The sequence below is a fragment of the Ranitomeya imitator genome, chromosome 5 (assembly GCF_032444005.1).
Source record: "Ranitomeya imitator isolate aRanImi1 chromosome 5, aRanImi1.pri, whole genome shotgun sequence".
Lineage (NCBI taxonomy): Eukaryota > Metazoa > Chordata > Amphibia > Anura > Dendrobatidae > Ranitomeya > Ranitomeya imitator.
In genome coordinates, this window is record NC_091286.1 from 513,374,900 (window position 1) to 513,396,017 (window position 21,118).

The window sequence follows — 21,118 nt, forward strand, 5'->3', positions numbered from 1 at the left end:
AATAATTTGGTAAAAACTCGGGGGACCATTGACAACCCGAAGGGCATTGCTCTAAATTGTAGATGACAAATCTGGCCTCCTAATGAAACCGCTACTCTAAGGAACTGTTGATGTGATTGGTGTATAGGTAGATGATAATACGCATCTTTAAGATCCAAAAGGTATTTATTATTTTAAATTTATTATAGTCCTGAACGAACCATCAGGCTTGGGAATCAGAAACAAGAAAGAATAAAATCCCTTGCATCTTTGAGCCGACAGAACTTCTATTAACACCTGATTAGCCAGGAGAGACTTAATTTCTAACTCTAATGCCTCCTGCTGTGGCTTGGATTTTAAGGAAGTCAAAAGGAAGGAATCCAGAGGTTTCCAGATAAGGTCTAAGGTCAGGCCAGATGATACGATATTAATGGCCCAGGAATTTGTAGTTATTTTCTTCCAATATGTGACTGAAATGTAGCAATCTACCCCCTACTGGCAGGAAAGAACTAGCGGGATTTATCAGCCGGTTTGAAGAGACGTCTGTTAAATAGGTTTCTCTTCTGTCTGAATTCTTTGTTATTCCAGCGATCTTTAAAGTCTTTTCTCCTGCCAAATGCCGGCTTCCTGAATGCCCTTCTGTAGGAAGGAATGAAAGGATTAAGAAACTCTTTTTTCCACTCACCTGCTCACCTGACAAGGTATCGCACAAAGCTTACACCTGGATTGGGCATCACCTTTCTAATTTTTTAACCATAACGCTCTACGAGCTGTATTGGTTAGATTAGCTGTTCTGGCTGCCAAACGGACAGTCTATAGAGGCATCTAATAAAAAAGCTGCAGCACCTTTAATCAAGGGAATAGAAGAACTTAATTTCTCTTGACAGTCCATTCTCTATATTCTGGTCCAGCTGATCCAGCCAAACTAGCAGAGATCTGCCCGTACATGTGGCTGAAATTGCTGGCTGAAATGCAGTTATGCAGGCTTCCCTAGATCTTTTAAGAAGAGCATCTGATTTCCGATCCATTGGATCGGACAGGGTCCCTGCATCCTCTACAGGCAAGGAGGAGCGGCGAGATGTAGAGGCTACCGCAGCGTCCACCTTAGGTACTTTAGTCCAAGTCGCTAGGTCCTTGTCATCAAATGGGTAGCGTCTTTTACAAGCTATGGGCACCAACCCTTTTCCCTGTTTGTTCCACTCCTTTTTAACCAGATCTTTAATAGTCTGAATTACAGGGAACACACGACCCTTCCGCTGTGAGAGACCCGCAAACAACTTCTTGCAGGGTCTGGGGTTCTTTGGATTCTGGAATCTCTTTCAGATTTAATTAGACTATTAACCCCCTCTGTTGGAAAACATAATCTTCCTCGTCTGAGGAACCAGAAGCTTGTGAAATCTCTTAGTCTATTTCTCCACTCTCCGAAGAAGTGTCAGCTCTTGGTGAGGGTAATCTTTTGCTGGATTTCCTTTCTACATTCATGTATGGGCCACTAAAGGACTGCAGTTCCTGTCTGATCATTAAACTATTGTCCTTCATTTTGACTGACCCTCCTGCAAGGCACTGCTTATGCAAAACTGGCATAATCTTTTAGGATACCTATCAGGCAGAGGTTCAGAACATAACGCACACTGCTTATGCTTGGTCTTCCCCGTCTTTTTAGCCTATGAAAGTAACAGAAACAAATAGGCGACCATGAGTCCATTGAAGTTTAACTCCAACTCACCCAGCTGTATGATCATATAAATACCGGCTGTAGAGTTGTCTGCTTAGCCTGAGGTGTGGACCGGGATGATCTTCTGTCCGTTCCTGATTTTTCAGTGGAATCACTCATTTTAGAGCGTCCACTACTCTTTTTGCTAGTGTCACGTGTCGATATTAGCTCCCCCAGTGGGCGTGCAGTATTATCACTTGGAGATGACATATTGGCGCACCTACTAACACAGCTGAGTGCCTTATTGCCTTATATAGTGCAGGTGACTCATACACCCATACATGCACACACCCTTTTTTTTTTTAAATTACCCCAGCTCTGGATCCTGCTTTGGATGGGACCGCCTTACAACTGCTATGAGCCCCAGAATAGGTTCAGCAGCAGCACGCCATTCCTCCATTGCAGCGCTTCCGGAAGTATACCTATCTACTTTCGGGGCGCACACCACACTGCGCATGCGTCCCTGCAGGATGTCAGCGGTATACAGCAGCACCTCTTACCGAACCTCTACCAGGTACTTCCCGTGCTGCTCTGGGAGAAAAAAGGCGGCGGGACTTCCAGTCACAAACTTGCTGTGCTCTCTCACCGCCGGGTGCACCGCTCTGTGCCTCTGCCAACTGGCTTGTCACATGCGGTTGCAACAGGGAGACGGTCCATCAAACAGAGTCCCAGCAGGGAGACTGTTGAAAGCATATAGGAAGCCTTGTTCCACATGTGTCACAGAGGAGGGGGGAGTCCGCAGGAACATTCCCCCGACCCTGTTTCCCGCACTGGAGCCCCTACCGCTCAGCCAGAACTGCACAGGTGGCAATCCAGGCATGTTTTCCTCTTCATCTTCAGGAATCTTCTCCATAGGTTCCCCTCTAGGAACAGGAAGCCAACTGAGGAGCGGGGGGCACCCCTTTAATCTCTCCGTAGGTTTCCTGTTCCTAGGGGTGGATCCCCTCCCTCAGTTGGTGCTGTCGTGGCAAATAGAAAAAAACACACACACACACACACACACACACACACAGAGGGTGGAGGTGGGAGGGGCCTTTCAACCTGTGTGATCATGTCCCGCTATAGGTCAAGGAAGGACGACCTCCATGGTGCTGTCTGGAGGGACATAATGGAAAAAAGTTTTATTTTGTTGGAAAAAGGAGAAATCGCTGGTCAACTGTTACCATTACAACAATAAATTTTGCTTCAAAAATGGTCCTGAAGTAAGATTAGACATGTGGGAAATGTTCTTTATTAACTGAATTAAAAAGTTTTAAAATTATGAAAAAAAAAACCAGAAATTAGGCAAAATTTTTGAAAATTTCACAAATAAATGCAAGTCATATCAAAGACATTTTACAGCTATCTTGATGAACAGGGTGGGCCATTTATATGGATACACCTAAATAAAATGGGAATGATTGGTGATATCAACTTCCTGTTTGTGGCACATTAGTTTATAGGAGGGGGAAAACTTTTCAAGATGGGTGGTGGTGACCATGGTGGCCATTTTGAATCAAACTTTACTTTTAAAATGGGAAGAGGGTCATGTGACACTTAGAGAATTTCACAAGAAAAAAATAGTGTGCTTGGTTTTAATGTAACTTTGTTCTTTCATGAGTTATTTACAAGTTTATGACCACCTATAAAGTGTTCAAAGTGCTGCCCATTGTGCTGGGCTGTCAATACAACCCTCTTCTCCCACTCTTGACACACTGATAGCAACACTGCAGAAGAAATGCTAGCACAGGCTTCGAGTATCCGTTGTTTCAGATGCTGCACATCTCATTTTCACAGCATAGACAATTGCCTTCAGATGACCCCAGCATCTGAAACAGATAATGGAAGCCTGTGCTAGCATTTCTTCTGCTGTGCTGCTATTAGTGTGTCAAGAGTGGGAGAAGAGGGTTGCGTTGACAATCCAACACAATGGGCAGCACTTTGAACACATTTTATAGGTGGTCATAAACTTGTAAATAACTAATGAAAGAATAAAGTTACATTAAAACCAAGCACACCATTGTTTTTCTTGTGAAGATCTCAATTAGTTTGATGTGTCACATGACCCTCTTCCCATTGGAAAAAATAAATTTGGATCCAAAATGGTCACCACTAGTTTTGAGCGATACCTTCGGATACCCAGAAGTATCGGTATCGGATTGGATCGACCGATATCCCAAAAATATCGGATCTCGCCGATACCGATACCCAATACCAATGCAAGTCAACGGGACAAAAATATCGGAATGTAAATAAGCCCTTTCTGTCCTTAAACATCCTGTATTGGAGGGGGGAAGAGTGTGGGCAGTGCATGGGCGGTGCGTGGGCGGACACTGAGTGTCTGTGCGGGTGGGGTCTGTGCGGGCCTGCCAGGGATGTGTACCTGCCTACCGGGGCTCTCTAAGGCCTGTGCGGCATGCGTGGTGTCTCTGTGAGGTGGGCAGGGTGTCTCTGCGGTGGGCGGGGTCTCTCTGCGGTGGGCAGGGGTCTCTGCCGGCCGTGCGGGGGTCTGTGTGGGGCGTGCGCAGTGTGCGGGGGTCTCTGTGGGGGCGGGTTCTCTGCCGCCCGTTCAGGGGTCTGCGCGGGGGTCTGTGCGGAGCCTCTGCGGCGTGTCTCAGTGCGGGCATCGTCCGATGGGACTACAAGTGCCTACTACACTGACAGTGATTGACACATTAGCCAATGATGGGACAGTAGTAGTCCCATCATCCGGCTAATGCGTTGAAAAAAAATAAATAAATAAAATACTCCATACATACACTTACTTGTCATTTTGATCCCCAAAGCCAGTGTCATCTGTAAAAAAGGTGAAAAAAACGGATCCAGCGGGAAAAAAAACGATCCGGTGGAAAAAACGGATCCTGCAAATGTGCTCGCAGGATGCGTTTTTACCCATAGACTTGTATTAGTGATGGATCGCGACGGATGGCCACACGTTGCGTCCGTCGTGCAACGGATCTGTCTTGTTTTGGTGGACCGTCGGCACGAAAAAACGTTCAAGTGAAGGTTTTTTGTCCATCGCGCCCGCCATTTTCTACCACGCATGCGTGGCAGAAACTCCGCACCCTCCTCCCCGCACTTCAGAATGGGCAGCGGATGCGTTGAAAAACTGCATCCGCTGCCCACGTCGTGCACAAATTTCACAACGTGCGTCGGTACTTCGGCCCGATGCATAGCGACGAACCCGTACCGACGCAAGAGTGAAAGAGGCCTTAATGAGCGTTGAATTAAAAAAAAATATAGAAAGCGGAAAAAAACGGCGTGGGCTTCCGCACAATTTTTTGCGCCAGAGTGGGAAAGCCGACGGCCGGGGGCCAATATTTGTAGCCTGCTATGAATATCAGCCCACAGCTGTCTGAGTAGCCTTTACTGGCTATTAAAATAGGGGGACCCCCCAAAAAATGACGTGGCTACGCAGACAGCTGCGGGCTGATATTCATAGCCTAGAGAGGGGCCATGGATATTACCCCCCCCCCCCAGATAATAAACAAGAAAAGGAAAGCCACTATACACATATACACATACAGATAGTATACACATATAAATAATTACTGGCAAAAATCCGCCCTGTCCTGATCAGCAACAGATATATCTGTCGATAGCAAAACCCTGTCAGGCTGCAGTTTACCCACAGCAAATAGTCCTCCTAGTATGTAATGAGTAGGGCACAAGCAAATACGGCCAAATAATTACCCCAAATAGGAAGAAGGAGCACGGCTGTCACCCGTCCTGAGCACAAGGGGGAACATGCTGCGGCAGTTAGAAGGTGATCCAGACAGAAGGCTCACAAAATATAGAGAAAATATAGCAAGAACTGGGCAGCCAGCAAGTGAAGGGCTCTCCCTCCGTTGCCCTTCACTTGCTGGCTGCCCAGGAGGACTATTTGCTGTGGGTAAGCTGCAGCCTGACAGGGTATACTATCTAACTATCTGCCATATTTGAAGCATGTTTTCCACTACTATATGGAAGTATTGTGTATTGGGCAGTGTTGGGCACACGTATATGGAGGGAGTTTTGTATGTATGGTTTTAATTGTTGTTATATGTTACCAATAAAGCTTGTTTGACTTATTATAACTTTTGGTGGTGTGCATACATTATAGTGGCTTTCCTTTTCTTGTTTATTATCTGCTCTGCGTATTAGCCATTGTTTTGCACCCGCAATATATATTTATTTATTTATTTGATATCATTGTGCGCCAACTAATTTTTCTATGATGCAGGATATTACCCCCCCGGCTACAAATACCAGTCCACAGCCGCCCCAGAAATGGCACACTTAGCCCCTCTCTCCCCACTCCCGTGTAGCGGTGGGATATGGGGTAATAAGGGGTTAATGTCACCTTGCTATTGTAAGGTGACATTAAGCCGGGTTAATAATGGAGAGGCGTCAATAAGACGCCTATCCATTATTAATCCACTAGTAAGAAAGGGTTAATAAAACACGCACACATTCGGAAAAAAGTATTTTAATATTCTTCATTTAACCATACTTACCATACTTCAGTGCCTGAAAAAAATGTAAAATAATAAACCGTATACTACCTGTCCGCTGTAGTCCAATTAATAACGAGTGTCCCACGACGATCTCCCCTATAGAACAGTGACATCGGGTGATGTCACTGCTCTATAGGATCCTCAGTGACACACTGACAGGAGACAATGGCTCCTGCAGTGTATTACTGAGGTTACTAAAGTTCAAAGTCTCACTTTACGGCAATTGCTGCGTGGGAACATTTCTCATGCAGCAATGCCATAAGTGAGGCTAGGGACTATTTTTTTTTTTACAGCGGCGGAGGAATCCCTTCCTTTCCCGTCATTGTGTATCTGGGGCCCCTGGAGAGCGGTTGCAACAGCTGTTGCTGCTGTTCTCCACGGGAGATCGTCGTGGGACACTCGTGGATTTCTGCGGACAGGTAGTATATTGGTTGTTTGTTTTTTTCACCTTTTTTTACAGATGACACTGGCTTTGGGGATCAAAATGACAAGTAATGGTGAGTATGAACTCTATGTTTAATGTAATGTATGCCATGTATGTAATGTATGAATGTACTGTATGGAGTATGTATGGAATATGTATGGAGTTTTTTTTTTTTTTTCATTCAACACATTAGCCGGATGATGGGACTACTACTGTCCCATCATTGGCTAATGTGCCAATCACTGTCAGTGTATTAGGCATCGTCCGATGGGACTTGTAGTCCCATCGGACGATGCCCGCACTGAGACACGCCGCAGAGGCCCTGCACAGACCCCTGCACGCCCCGCACAGACCCCCGCACGGCTGGCAGAGACCCCCGCACAGACCGCCGCATGCCCCGCACGGCCGGCAAAGACCCCCGCACGCCGCAGAAAGACCCCCGCCTGCCGCACAGACCCCCACATGCCCTGCACAGACCCCCGCATGGCCAGCAGAGACCCCCGCACGCCGCACAGAGACCCCTCCTGCCGCATAGACTACTACTGTCCCATCATTGGCTAATGTGTCAATCACTGTCAGTGTAGTAGGCATCGTCTGATGGGACTTGTAGTCCCATCGGACGATGCCCACACTCAGACACGCGGCAGAGGCCCCGCACAGACCCCTGCTTGCCCCACACAGACCCCTGCACAGCCGGCAGAGACCCCCGCACGCCGCGAACGCCAATCACAGACCCCAGCCAGACCCCCACACGCCCCGCACGACCGGCAGAGACCCCCGCACACCGCACAGAGACCCCCGCCTGTCGCAGAGACCCCCGCACGCCCCGCACAGACCCCCGCACAGATCCCCACACGGCCGACCGAAACCCCCGCATGCCGCACAGAGACCCCGCCCGCCGCACAGACCCCCACACGGCCAGCAGAGACCCCCGCATGCCCCGCACAGGCCCCTGCACGCCACATAGGGCCGGCAGAGACTCCCGCATGCAACACAGAGACGCCCACCGCAGAGACCCCTGCACGCCCCGCACAGACCCCCGCACGCCGCACAGAGACCCCACATGCCTCACAGACCCCCGCACGGCCGGCAGAGACCCCCGCACGCCGCATAGAGACCCCCGCCCACAACAGAGACCCCCGCACGCCGCACAGACCCCACACGCCACGCACTCCACACACAGACCCCCGCCCGCTGCAGAGAGCCCCACGGTCAAGCAGATACACCGCCCGCACGCACACACACACACAAAGTCTCCGCCCACGCACCGCCCACACTTCTTTATACTGCATAATTACACTATAGGAACTTCCAATTTCAGATATCGCAAAAATATCGGAACTCGGTATCGGAATTCCGATACAGCGAATATCGGTCGATACCCAATATTTGCAGTATCGGAATGCTCAACACTAGTGACCACCCATCTTGAAACGTTTTCCCCCTCCCAACCTTATTTCTGAGCCAGCTCTCAGTCAATACCAGGGGCACAGTTACAGCCAACACTTACTATGCACTGAGCGGTGACAAGCAGCACCAGCCCACCTCATGACAAAGCTTAAGGCTGCCAGCAGGGCTTTCAGTGCAGATGCCAGGTAGCTCCAAAAGACTATTAACACAGGTTTTCTCTATATCTGCAAGTTAGAAGTTGTTGTTTTTTTTCTTCACATGACAGGTTTTCTTTAACTAGAATAAGAAAACAACATTTTGTACTAATATCTACATTTTTCAATCTATTTCTGAAGACTAGAAGAATAGACAAAACTATTAACTATTGTTTAGGTATTGTTTGATCCTCTTCTTCAGCTTTTATACTTCAATGCAATTTCCAAATTTGTTAATAAGTTAAATTGTTGACTTTCTACTTCAACGTGATCCAAGATCAAAAGTCTGTTGCACATATTTGATGTGGGGCACAAGGTCATAGTATGAGGCAAGGCACAAACTAACAATGGAAGCTTGAGAACAGCACAGTACCTACTTCATTGACACAATTACTGCATTCAGTTTATGTGCAGATTGTTTTGATAGAAGATCATATGGCTTCATAGCTGCAAGACATCAAAACAAGGAACTTGATTAATTCTTCATGTGAGGGAATTACAGAAGAGTTTACTATATTTGTAGACATAAAAGCATCCTCAGGATCCAATGCAGGTTAAATTATATAGTAAAGTGAGAGAAGAATGGATTAAAAAGCTGTCAATCCAGAAATCGACAATTTTGAATAATTTTATATTCCAAATCAAATTGCAAACATTGTAGCAGCCACATAGTGGAATCCTAATATCTGGTGTGGAAATGTGGGCTTCACTTAATGTTTTGCAGTCATGACTAGTGTTGAGTATTCCGATACCGCAAGTATCGGGTATCGGCCGATACTTGCGGTATCGGAATTCCGATACCGAGATCCGATACTTTTGTGGTATCGGGTATCGGTATCGGATCCATAGGGATGTGTAAAATAAAGAATTAAAATAAAAAATATTGATATATTCACCTCTCCGGCGGCCCCTGGACATCACGCTGGTAACCGACAGGCTTCTTTGTTTAAAATGAGCGCCTTTAGGACCTGCGAATGACGTCGCGGGTTCTGTTGGTCGCATGCCGCTCATGTGACCGCCACGCGACCAATCAGAAGCCGCGACGTCATTCTTATTCACTAAACTCCTAATTCTAGGAATTAAGGACCTGCGAATGACGTCGCGGCTTCTGATTGGTCGCGTGGCGGTCACATGGGCGGCACACGACCAATCAGAACCCGCGACGTCATTCGCAGGTCCTAAAGGCGCTCATTTTAAACAAAGAAGCCTGCCGGTTACCAGCGTGAAGTCCAGGGGCCGCCGGAGAGGTGAATATATCAATATTTTTTATTTTAATTCTTTATTTTACACATCACTATGGATCCCAGGGCCTGAAGGAGAGTTTCCTCTCCTTCAGACCCTGGGAACCATCAGAATACCTTCCGATACTTGGTGTCCCATTGACTTGTATTGGTATCGGATATCGGTATCGGCGATATCCGATATTTTTCGGGTATCGGCCGATACTATCCGATACCGATACTTTAAAGTATCGGACGGTATCGCTCAACACTAGTCATGACTAGTGATCAAATAGTGATATATTCGGATTCTGGAAAATCTGCATGAATAATTTGTGTGTTCGCACAGAATAATGAATCCAATGCAAGTCAATGGGAAGGCCGAATATTTTTCAGCTGAACCCAAACAGGTCCGGGGGCACGAGAGAAAAGCTGAAATTGATGAGAGCTAAATCTAAATGGGAACAGCATGGAGAAGATGCCTGCATGCCTTTGACTCACATATGGTATCTGGAAATGTTGTCAGACTATTGCGCCGGTTTCACGGATTTTTGAAAAGACCTACCAAACCAAAAATATATGAAAAGTGAAAAAAAATGCCAAGAAACCTAATTTCCTTCATACACTGTGTGCAGAGTTATTAGGCAAGTTGTATTTTGATCACATGATACTTTTTATACACGTTGTCCTACTCCAAGCTGTTCAGGCTTGAGAGCCAACTACCAATTAAGTAAATCAGGTGATGTGCATCTCTAATGAGGAGGGGTGTTTTCTAATGACATCAAAACCCTATATAAGGTGTGATTAATTAGGCAACTTCCTTTCCTTTGGCAAAATGGGTCAGAAAAGATTTGACGAGCTCTGAAAAGACCAAAATTGTGAGATGTCTTGCAGAGGGATACAGCAGTCTTGAAATTGCCAAACTTTGAAGCGTGATCACCGAACAATCAAGCGTTTCATGGCAAATAGCCAACAGGGTCGCAAGAAGCGTGTTGGGCAAAAAAGAGCAAAATAACTGCCCATGAATTGAGGAAAATCAAGCGTGAAGCTGCCAAGATGCCATTTGCCACCAGTTTTGCCATATTTCAGAGCTGCAATGTTACTGGAGTAACAAAAAGCACAAGGTGTGCGATAATCAGCGACATGGCCAAGGTAAGGAAGGCTGAAAAACTACCACCTTTGAACAAGAAACATAAGATAAAATGTCAAGACTGGGCCAAGAAATATCTTAAGACTGACTTTTCAAAGGTTTTATGGACTGATGAAATGAGAGTGACTCTTAATGGGCCAGAGGCTGGATCAGTAAAGGGCAGAGAGCTCCACTCCAACTTAGATGCCAGCAAGGTGGAGGTGGGGTACTGGTATGGGCTGGTATCAAAGATGAACTTGTCGGACCTTTTCGGGTTGAGGATGGAGTGAAGCTCAACTCCCAGACCTGCTGCCAGTTTTTGGTAGACAACTTCAAGCAGTGGTACAGGAAGAAGGACATGGCCCCCTTGTTCACCTGATCTGAAACCAATAGATAACCTGTGGTCCCTCATAAAATGTGAGATCTACAGGTAGGGAAAACAGTACACCTCTCGGAACAGTGTCTGGGAGGCTGTGGTAGTGGCTGCTGAACGCAATGTTGATTGTAAACCGATCAAGCAACTGACAATCTATGGATGGAAGGCTGTTGGAGTGTCATCATAAAGAAAGGTGGCTATATTGGTCACTAATTTTGGGGGGTTTTGTTTTTGCATGACAGAAATGTTTATTTCTAATTTCTGTGCAGTTATATTAGTTTACCTGATGAAAATAAACAAGCGAGATGGGAATATATTTTGTTTTTATTAAGTTGCCTACTAATTCTGCACAGTAATAGTGACTTGCACAAACAGATATCCTCCTAAGATAGCCAAATCTAAAAAAAAACCCACTCCAACTTCTAAAAATATTTAGCTTTGATATTTGTCTTTTGGGTTGATTGAGAACATAGTTGTTGATCAATAATAAAAATAATCCTCTAAAATACAACTTGCCTAATTCTGCACACAGTGTAATTACATGTATATAATACAAAATTAATTTTTAAAAAGTTATACCTCTCCTTTAGCATATGCTCCCCTGGAGCATTTTGGCTTTAGTTTTTCCTTTAACATTTGAGCGGTCCCTCCCTCATGCCAAATAGTTAGCGAGATTGGGGAATATGTAAGGGAAAATGTAAGGGAAGTACCTACCTACACGCGACCTCCGATCCTCCCAAGACCTCCTTCTCTACTCCCCTCTCATCTCTTCTTCCCATAACCGCATCCAAGACTTCTCCCGTGCTTCCCCCATACTCTGGAACTCTCTACCCCAACACATCAGACTTGCGCCTACCATAGAAACATTCAAAAAGAACCTGAAGACTCATCTCTTCCGACAAGCCTACAGCCTGCAGTGATCCTCAACCTACTGAACAGCCGTACAGCCAGCTCTTCCCTCTCCTAGTGTATCCTCACCCACCCCCTGCAGACTGTGAGCCCTCGCGGGCAGGGTCCTCCCTCCTTATGTACTCGTGTGCCTTGTTATCTGCTCATGTTTAATGTATTTGTCTATATTTGCCCCGTATTCACATGTAAAGCGCCATGGAATAAATGGCGCTATAAAAATGTATAATAATAATAAAAAATAATAATAATAATATGTATTCCACATCACTTTACAATGCCATTTCAAACAAGCCCATTTGAATTTTGGCCTTTGCCCGCCACCACCACGTCATTATGCAGCCCTCGCTTTTAATTTTCAGAGGGCCACGATATGCTGTAAAACCTGCATTTTGTAAGGTCCACAATTCAATTTGCCACTGGCTCCCAATGGAACCACTATCATAGCAGGTGAAGCCGCTGTAATGTGAATCTAATACCGGAGTTGGGGGAGCTGTATGAGCAATGTCAGTAAGTTAGATTCTACCAGACACCAAAAGAATTCTAATTAAATTCTAATTACAGTGCATTCAAGAAAGGGCCTGCGTTGTGGTCAGTCTTTCAGGCCTGAAACCCATGTCAGGAGCATGTATAAGCCTCATTTTACTTGGAAACAGCCTCCTCAAAGGAAAGACAGGAGTGCCATTGACCAATATACACAAGCCTACGCACTTCTGTAAACTACCCAAGAAAGCAGAATGTATCTTTTGCATGGTTTGATACACAAGGGAGTAATTATAGGATATGTCCCACTCCCAGAGAATGATTAGGTCTGTGGAGTGTATTACTCAGGTGACAGACAGTGCTACAGAGCTCAGGTAAAGGCCTCAGTGTGGCAATGACATGTTCCAATATGTATAAGGCTGCGGCTTGAATAGGTCTGTGGAGCGTATTAACCCAGTATCCTAAACGTGCATAAAGTGTACAGAAACTGGCCAATATCCCACCACTTTTTTTTGTAAGGATCAAAATTTAGAAAATGTAAGGGAAAGGAGAGATTAAGAAAGACAAATGTCTTAGTCAACAATGGTCAATGTCCAGCATCAGACAATGTAAATTGCTAATGAATATGTATGCTCCAACTAACAATTTGTTAACAGATGTATGCTGACAAGGGACAACTGAACGCAGTGCTGGGACAATGAACTAGATGTGGTTTCTGACTGGCGTGTCTGTACAACTGCAGGTTTTGGACTGGAGGCCTCAGCGCCTCCTTCCTGCACAGCAGAGTGGGAATGACAATACAGGGGAAGGGCCATTGGTGTAACAGTCAGACACATTTTGTACCCAGGTGTTCTGCTCACTTACTGGGTGCTGCATAAATGAGTAGGATATAGCGTGTGCTAGTAGAAGTATTGTGTCAAATTTCCCTATATGAAGGAATGTGTGGGTAAGATTTTCAAGCTAGCAATATATTATACAACATACATATAGGATTTATTATGTCCAGCAAATATTGGGTTGCTGTTCTTGGAATAGCTTTGTGTTACTTGGCACCCCATGGCATCTAGTCCCTTTTAGCACCTTTAACTTGTTTAGTTGTAATAAAAGTTATTTTTTTTTTTTATTAAGTACCTTTTATTAGCAGTGTATTAAATATTTTGGTGACATATATGGTGAAAGAAATCAATTTTAGAAGAGTCAGCCTGTCTTCATTTATATAGTCTCGTTACTTGAGACTTCCCGAGCACGCTCAGATGACCTCCGAGTATTTTTAGTGCTCGGAGATTTAGTTTTCCTCACCTCAGCTGAATGATTTACATCACTTAGCCAGCTTGATTACATGTGGGGATTTCCTAGCAAATAGTCAACCCCCACATGTACTTATGCCGGCTAACAGATTTAAATCATTCAGCTGCGCCAATGAAAACCAAATCTCCGAGCACTAAAAAATGCTCGGAGGTCACACGAGCATGCTCGGGAAATCTCGAGTAACGAGTATATTCGCTCATCACTAGTGCTTATGTAACATGAGGACGTCACACTGGGAAAAATCGTGATGGCTGGGAATCGAGCACTGTGGGGCTGCCACCACCAACAGGTTGCAGAAAGGCTCAGTTCCCACAAGTTGAAATGGCAACATTTCCAGGGCTGGCAATGAGACAACATGGGTGTTTAGCATTTGGGCCTGTGGGTGGCTGGATATTTCTGCTTTCTATTAAATTTCTGCGGCAGGAGCAACAAAGTGGACGTGGTTGCTGGACTGTTGTGTGTGATGATTGGCTGCAATTGTGCTTTTGCATGCTGGTGGTGCTCAGGTTGGCAATGTTCTTGCCCCTTAGCTTTGTTTGGAAGATGCTGCAAATTAGTTTTATCTGAAGGACTTTCAGGAAAAATAAAACTGTCATACCAAGTTCATTTTAGGGCAAGCCACTACCTCTTGCCCATTTTCTTGCTATGGATCCATCCCTCTACATTGCTGTGTTCGCTAGCCAAGCCAGATTGGATCAGTGGCCTCAACCACATCTTCCAAGTCCTCAATCTGATCCACCTTCTGAGCTGCCATTTGCAGCTGACCTAATGGCAACCGTACCTGATTATCCTCCACTGCTTCAGACAAATGACTTTCCAATGTGCCTTTCTCCTGGCCATGGCAGCTTAAATGTTTGGGCATCACTGCACTCTTCTCATCTCCTCATGACCCTCCAATGGTGCATGTTGAGAGACCTGACAAATCACAAGGGAACATAAACAGTTCCTCAGAGTGGCCAGCTTTGGGGTCATATGTCTCCTGGGACTCTTGATGGTGGGAGGAAGAAGGGCCAGGTTGAGGATTCAAAGGCTCAGCCTCTTGGCTGCTGAGACTGGACCATGTGGAAGACTTCGTGGTACTGCTTGTCAACACACTGAACCTTTTGTCTGCCATTCAACCCACAACATCCTTGCACTTGTCTGGATTCATTAGTGGTGTAGCGCGCTGACCAAATTTTGACAGGAAACTAGAATGAGATAGTCCCCTTCAGATCTGTCACATGGCCTTGGCAGGCACCACCACATCCCTTAACGTCACCCTTTTGCATCTTGAATGCATTATGCTTATGAAACCCCCAAAAATACTGCCTTTATTTCTCACAAATACCCTTACAAAGGTCTTCTGTACAAATTCACTGTATCTAGCAATGGGTGGCTATTTGTTTGGAGATTGTCTTGCTGATACAGTTCAAAGGCGAGTAATGAAGGTTATTGCCTCAGCTAAGTTGTCACGTACAGTTATATCTACTCAGATTGCGCCAGTCGCACAACTGCTAGACAAAATTTGGTATTTTAAAAGTGGAAAATAGAGAGCTGCAGCATGTAATTTCAATTATCACAACACCCAGGTACACACCTTTCAATCACCCTATGTCCTATTAAATCTCACTACTAAATCCCCACCTAACAAAAAAAAGTAAATATTGAATTTTCAGCTCTCAAAGGCTTTTTAGAACCAATAAATGCTCAGTACAAACTCCTATCACTACTTTCACTTCCCTGTGCTCTCCCTACTCCGTTTCTGACTGAAATGTGTGCAAGATGGTGCCGGCAGCCTTTAAATATACCCCATCATGCTGGAAGGCCAGCCAATCACATTAGTGCCACACCAGTGATGGCATCATTCTGATTGGCATGTCAGCCCAGTATGTTCATCGGCTGCAAATAAAGCGCCAAAACTGCTGGATGGGTCACTTGAATCTATCGAGGTGAATACCCAATGAATAACCTGAATACCGTATTATTTGTGCTATTAACAAATTGTGCCGAATGTATTCGCTCAACACTAGTCATGACATCAGGTACAGCCAATACAGGAGGACTATCACAGCTACTGTAAATGATTTAGCCAGGGTAAGCAGCCAACATTTTAGGATTTTACAGCCTAGGGATAGTGCAGGGCAAGTGACGCAGGAAAGAACTGAGAGGACACAGCAGTTTGCAGTCTTCACGTTTTACTCACCGTTCTCACAGTACGGTATCCAACTGGGTGTGCCGTGTCCTCCGGGTCCGTGGTACAGCCAATTCTCCAGTAGCTTGGGGCACTTGTCCAGAACCACCTTCTTATGTGCCTTTCTGGGTCAACTCATTGCACTGGCAGGGCTCTCCTACCCTGTGCTCCACACACACACACACACAGACAGTGTCCTAAACTGGAAGTCGCGGGTCCTACCGGACAACGTTCTCACTGTCCCCTTGATCCTCTGACTCCCTTTTCAGCGAGCTGTGCGTGGCTGTGGTTCAAAGTTACGACAGCCTCCTGTTTCCTAGCTGAGACTGGTAGTACCTCCACTAGTTCAGGGCCGGTCCCCTACTGTGACCTGGTCCCTCCACCTAACAGTCAGCATGGATGTGGGCTCCACGGGTGGTTTCCACACTTCCTGTGCCCCAAGGACACCTTCGTTCCTTCTCTCCTCTGACTTTCTTCTGTTCTTTCGTGCTGGGACAAGCTCCTACCAGCTCCAGTCCTTGGCTCCAACTCACTCTCCATGCTTAACTCTTCCCTGGTTTCTATAACAACTCCTGTCTCTACCCACACCTTCTACCTAATCCCTCTCCAGCCTGGAGAGGCCTAGTGATGGGTGCTAGTGTCAGGGTCCTGTATAGTGTCCCCTCCTTACCAGAGAGTTGGGGCACCACATCTCTGGCTGAGGTGCAGTACCTCTGTGGCGACTGGACCCTCAGGGGCACCACATGTTCCTAGACTCTAAAAAGTTAGAAGCAGGGTCATCCATACACCCTTGAAGTCACCAACTGGAGTGTGTTATTCAAGTATTGATGATTGAAAACACATTATGGGTTGCTGTCTTCTGGTGGTTGGTTAAAGTCTGGGCTAATCCGGGATTTGTTTATTTTTATCAGAGTGAGCCTGTCAGCATTTTCGGTTGACAGCTGAAAGTGCCTGTCTTGTGACACCCCCGGTGGCACTAAAAACCAGCTCAGACAAGACACTAGGGGAAGACCAGCACCACACCTCCAAGGCATAGAGGTACAGCTAATGCCAGGTGTCCAGCTTTAAGACCCAATATTTGAAAGTTGTAGAGAAATTAGGGAATACGCTGGATTTGTCAACCAGGCATTGCTTGACCATATTTAAAAACTTTTCTCCTCGTCAAAAATAACCGGTCATCAGGGCCTGGACACTGGGACAGTGTCATAAAATTGGCTCAAGCCTTTGACAGTGCACCCATGCTTCTGCTGCAACGGGTGCGTTTCTCCCTTGCCCATCCTACTTTTTTGGGCAAAGAAGTTTTCCCCCTGCCACTAGCATCAAATGGGAATTTTCTCAATAAGTTTTCCACAATGGCCTTTTGGTATAGCACTGCCTCAGGATGGAGAAGATGCAAGGTTCTCTTCATAGTGTGGGTCTAACAGGGTGAACAACCAGTCCTGTTTTTTTCGGCAAGATGAATGAAACTAGCGGGTCAAGGCAGCGGTACCTAAAGTCCGCCATATGTGCCAAGCTCCCTACAGCCATTACTTCCCTGTCTCCACCATGATTATGACTCCAGCTCTTCCTCCCTCCCTCCTCAGCCCATTCACATAGAGATGGGATGAATCGTGTGTGACTGCTAGAATCCGTTGCGCTAGCAACCAGCTCCTGTTCCTCCTTCTCCTCAGCCTTCTTCTAATTGTTACTTAAGCAGCACGTAGCAAATGAGATGAGGCTGGACAGGATAGTATCTCCCTGTCTCATGTCTTCATTCCATCTCCACCTGGTTCACATACAAAGCTTCATATTTAACTGTGAGCAGAGGCTGTTTAAGTAGGCACAGAAGCAGGATTGTCGCTCTGATTATGGCATCACAACCACTCACCATCTTTGTGAAGTCCTAAAAGTCTTGGATCGCTGATATGTCAGACATCCATGCCCACTCTTCAGATGTTATGAGTGGAAGCTGACCAAAATGTCAAAGGGCATGTATTCCACAACTGGCCTCTGCTGCTCACAAAGCCTTGCCAGCATGTGCAGTATGAAGCTCCAGCACCAGTCTGTAAGCTGGCACTTGGATGCACTGCCATAGCAGTGGCAGCAGTAGCCGACTTGCAGAAATGAGTGCGGATGCGGTATACCTTGATCAGAAGCTCTGGCAAATCTGAGTATATTTTAGAATCCACTGATACTACCAAGTTGAGCATGTGGGCAAAACATGCCGTGTGCAAGTTTGACAAGCTTCACAGATGCCCCCAGGTTACTGCAATAATCACACACGACCAAGCCCAGTTGGAGGTTCAGTGGTGAGAGCAACAGATCTGTCTGTTCCGTTATTCCTTTAAGTAACTGTCACGATGTGTGGTTTGTCGAACAAAAATTCTCTTCAGCAGAGCCTGTCAGAGATTTGCTGAGGCAGTGATTAAAGCTTCCAATTAATGTGGACAACGTGCTCTGAGATAACACCTCGGTGATAGATGAGGTGGAGAAAACAATGATAGAAGTAAGGACTGCAACCCATAGCAGCAAAAGCCTGGTGACCGGGTGGGATTTGACCCTAGCCTCCACAATGCTTACCACATTGTGCAGTCAGGGAAATTTAGCTTCCCTGGCCACAGAATGTGTTTGCTGTTAAATGGACAATCCAAGTAAGTGCATTTGTAAAGGCACAGGGGATGCTCCTGGACACGTGCTGGTACAATGCAGGGACAACACACTGGGACAAAATAGTTGCAGCTGGAGACCAAGTACTGAAGTGGTCATGTGCAGCAGCATTTAGCGATGGACTGCAAAGCCCCAAGCCCTGCCTAGAAGCTGTATTCAGCCACTCTTTGCTCCAGCAGTTGTCCCTAGGCTAAATGAAGAACACAAGATGAGCTCTTCGCAGAACTTTTACTAGGATGATTAAACATCAGCACCAGTAGAATCACTAGCGTGCTTTGATCAATGACTCCATTCAGGCCTAGATAACTCTCCCTCTGTAATCACAACTGTCCCTGAGCTGTGCAATGGCATCACTGAGCTGAGCATGACAGCAACTAACTTTTTATAAGATCTGATGAGGTAATGCGGCCATCTAATCACAGTAATGCCACTACCAAGATTGTTGCGGCATTACAGTGACTCGCAGGCAATACGTGCATGTATCAAGGCACAAAAGAAACAGCTGACCGCACCGCTGAGCCTCCTGACCTGTGACTGCTGTAAGCTGATACCACCCAGCTGGTCCGCTGATGTCGGGTGCTTTAGCCGAGAAAAAACACAATCGTAGATAAGCAAGCAAGAAGTATGCGTCAGCACTCACCAATCTTCCGAACTGGGTCCTTTATTGAAACATTATCTTTACGGCACGGGGGAGTATAAACAAGGAATGGGCAGCTGAACGACGGCCGTTTCGCGCCCACCTGGTGCTTCAACGGGTTGAAGCGCCAGGTGGGCGCGAAACGGCCGTCGTTCAGCTGCCCATTCCTTGTTTATACTCCCCCGTGCCGTGAAGATAATGTATCAATAAAGGACCCAGTTCTGAAGATTGGTGAGTGCTGCCGCATACTTAACCCCTTCATGACCCAGCCTATTTTGACCTTAAAGACCTTGCCGTTTTTTGCAATTCTGACCAGTGTCCCTTTATGAGGTAATAACTCAGGAACGCTTCAACGGATCCTAGCGGTTCTGAGATTGTTTTTTCGTGACATATTGGGCTTCATGTTAGTGGTAAATTTAGGTCAATAAATTATGAGTTTATTTGTGATAAAAACGGAAATTTGGCGAAAATTTTGAAAATTTCGCAATTTTCACAATTTGAATTTTTATTCTGTTAAACCAGAGAGTTATGTGACACAAAATAGTTAATAAATAACATTTCCCACATGTCTACTTTACATCAGCACAATTTTGGAAACAAAATTTTTTTTTGCTAGGAAGTTATAAGGCTTGAAATTTGACCAGCGATTTCTCATTTTTACAACGAAATTTACAAAACCATTTTTTTTAGGGACCACCTCACATTTGAAGTCAGTTTACGGGGTCTATATGGCTGAAAATACCCAAAAGTGACACCATTCTAAAAACTGCACCCCTCAAGGTGCACAAAACCACATTCAAGAAGTTTATTAACCCTTCAGGTGCTTCACAGCAGCAGAAGCAACATGGAAAGAAAAAATGAACATTTAACTTTTTAGTCACAAAAATTATCTTTTAGCAACAATTTTTTTGATTTCACAATGGTAAAAGGAGAAACTGAACCATGAATGTTGTTGTCCAATTTGTCCTGAGTACGCCGATACCTCATATGTAGGGGTAAACCACTGTTTGGGCGCACGGCAGGGCTTGGAAGGGAAGGAGCGCCATTTGACTTTTTGAATGAAAAATTGGCTCCACTCTTTAGCGGACACCATGTCACGTTTGGAGAGCCCCCGTGTGCCTAAAAATTGGAGCTCCCCTACAAGTGACCCCATTTTGGAAACTAGACACCCCAAGGAACTTATCTAGATGCATAGTGAGCACTTTGATACCCCAGGTGCTTCACAAATTGATCCGTAAAAATGAAAAAGTACTTTTTTTTCACAAAAACATTTTTTAGCCTCATTTTTTTCATTTTCACATGGGCAACAGGATAAAATGGATCCTAAAATTTGTTGGGCAATTTCTCCTGAGTACACCGATACCTCACATGTGGGGGTAAACCACTGTTTGGGCACATGGTAAGGCTCGGAAGGGAAGGAGCGCCATTTGACTTTTTGAATGAAAAATTATCTCCATCGTTAGCGGACACCATGTCGCGTTTGGAGAGCCCCTGTGTGCCTAAACATTGGAGCTCCCCCACAAGTGACCCCATTTTAGAAACTAGACCCCCCAAGGAACGTATCTATATGCGTAGTGAGCACTTTAAACCCTCAGGTGCTTCACAAATTGATCTGTAAAAATGAAAAAGCACTTTTTTTTCACAAAAAAATTCTTTTCGCCTCAATTTTTTCATTTTCACATGGGCAATAGGATAAAATGGATCCTAAAATTTGTTGGGCAATTTCTCCCGAGTACGCTGATACTTTATATGTGGGGGTAAACCACTGTTTGGGCACACGGCAGGGCTTGGAAGGGAAGGCACGCCGTTTGACTTTTTGAATGGAAAATTAGCTCCAATTGTTAGCGGACACCATGTCGCGTTTGGAGAGCCCCTGTGTGCCTAAACATTGGAGCTCCCCCACAAGTGACCCCATTTTGGACACTAGACCCCCCAAGGAACTTATCTAGATGCATATTGAGCACTTTAAATCACCAGCTGCTTCACAGAAGATTATAACGCAGAGCCAAGAAAATAAAAAAAAATAACTTTTCTTTCCTCAAAAATA

General features: G+C 45.6%; 1 protein-coding gene across 1 annotated transcript in view; it reads right to left on the reverse strand.

Moving 5' to 3' along the window:
- LOC138638295 (arylacetamide deacetylase-like) overlaps positions 1-21,118 on the reverse strand; it is a 161,702-nt gene that overhangs the window by 50,730 nt on the left and 89,854 nt on the right. The window contains exon 3 of the mRNA XM_069727498.1: positions 8,574-8,643. Coding sequence (XP_069583599.1) covers positions 8,574-8,643 — 70 coding nt within the window. The remainder of the gene's footprint in view (positions 1-8,573; positions 8,644-21,118) is intronic.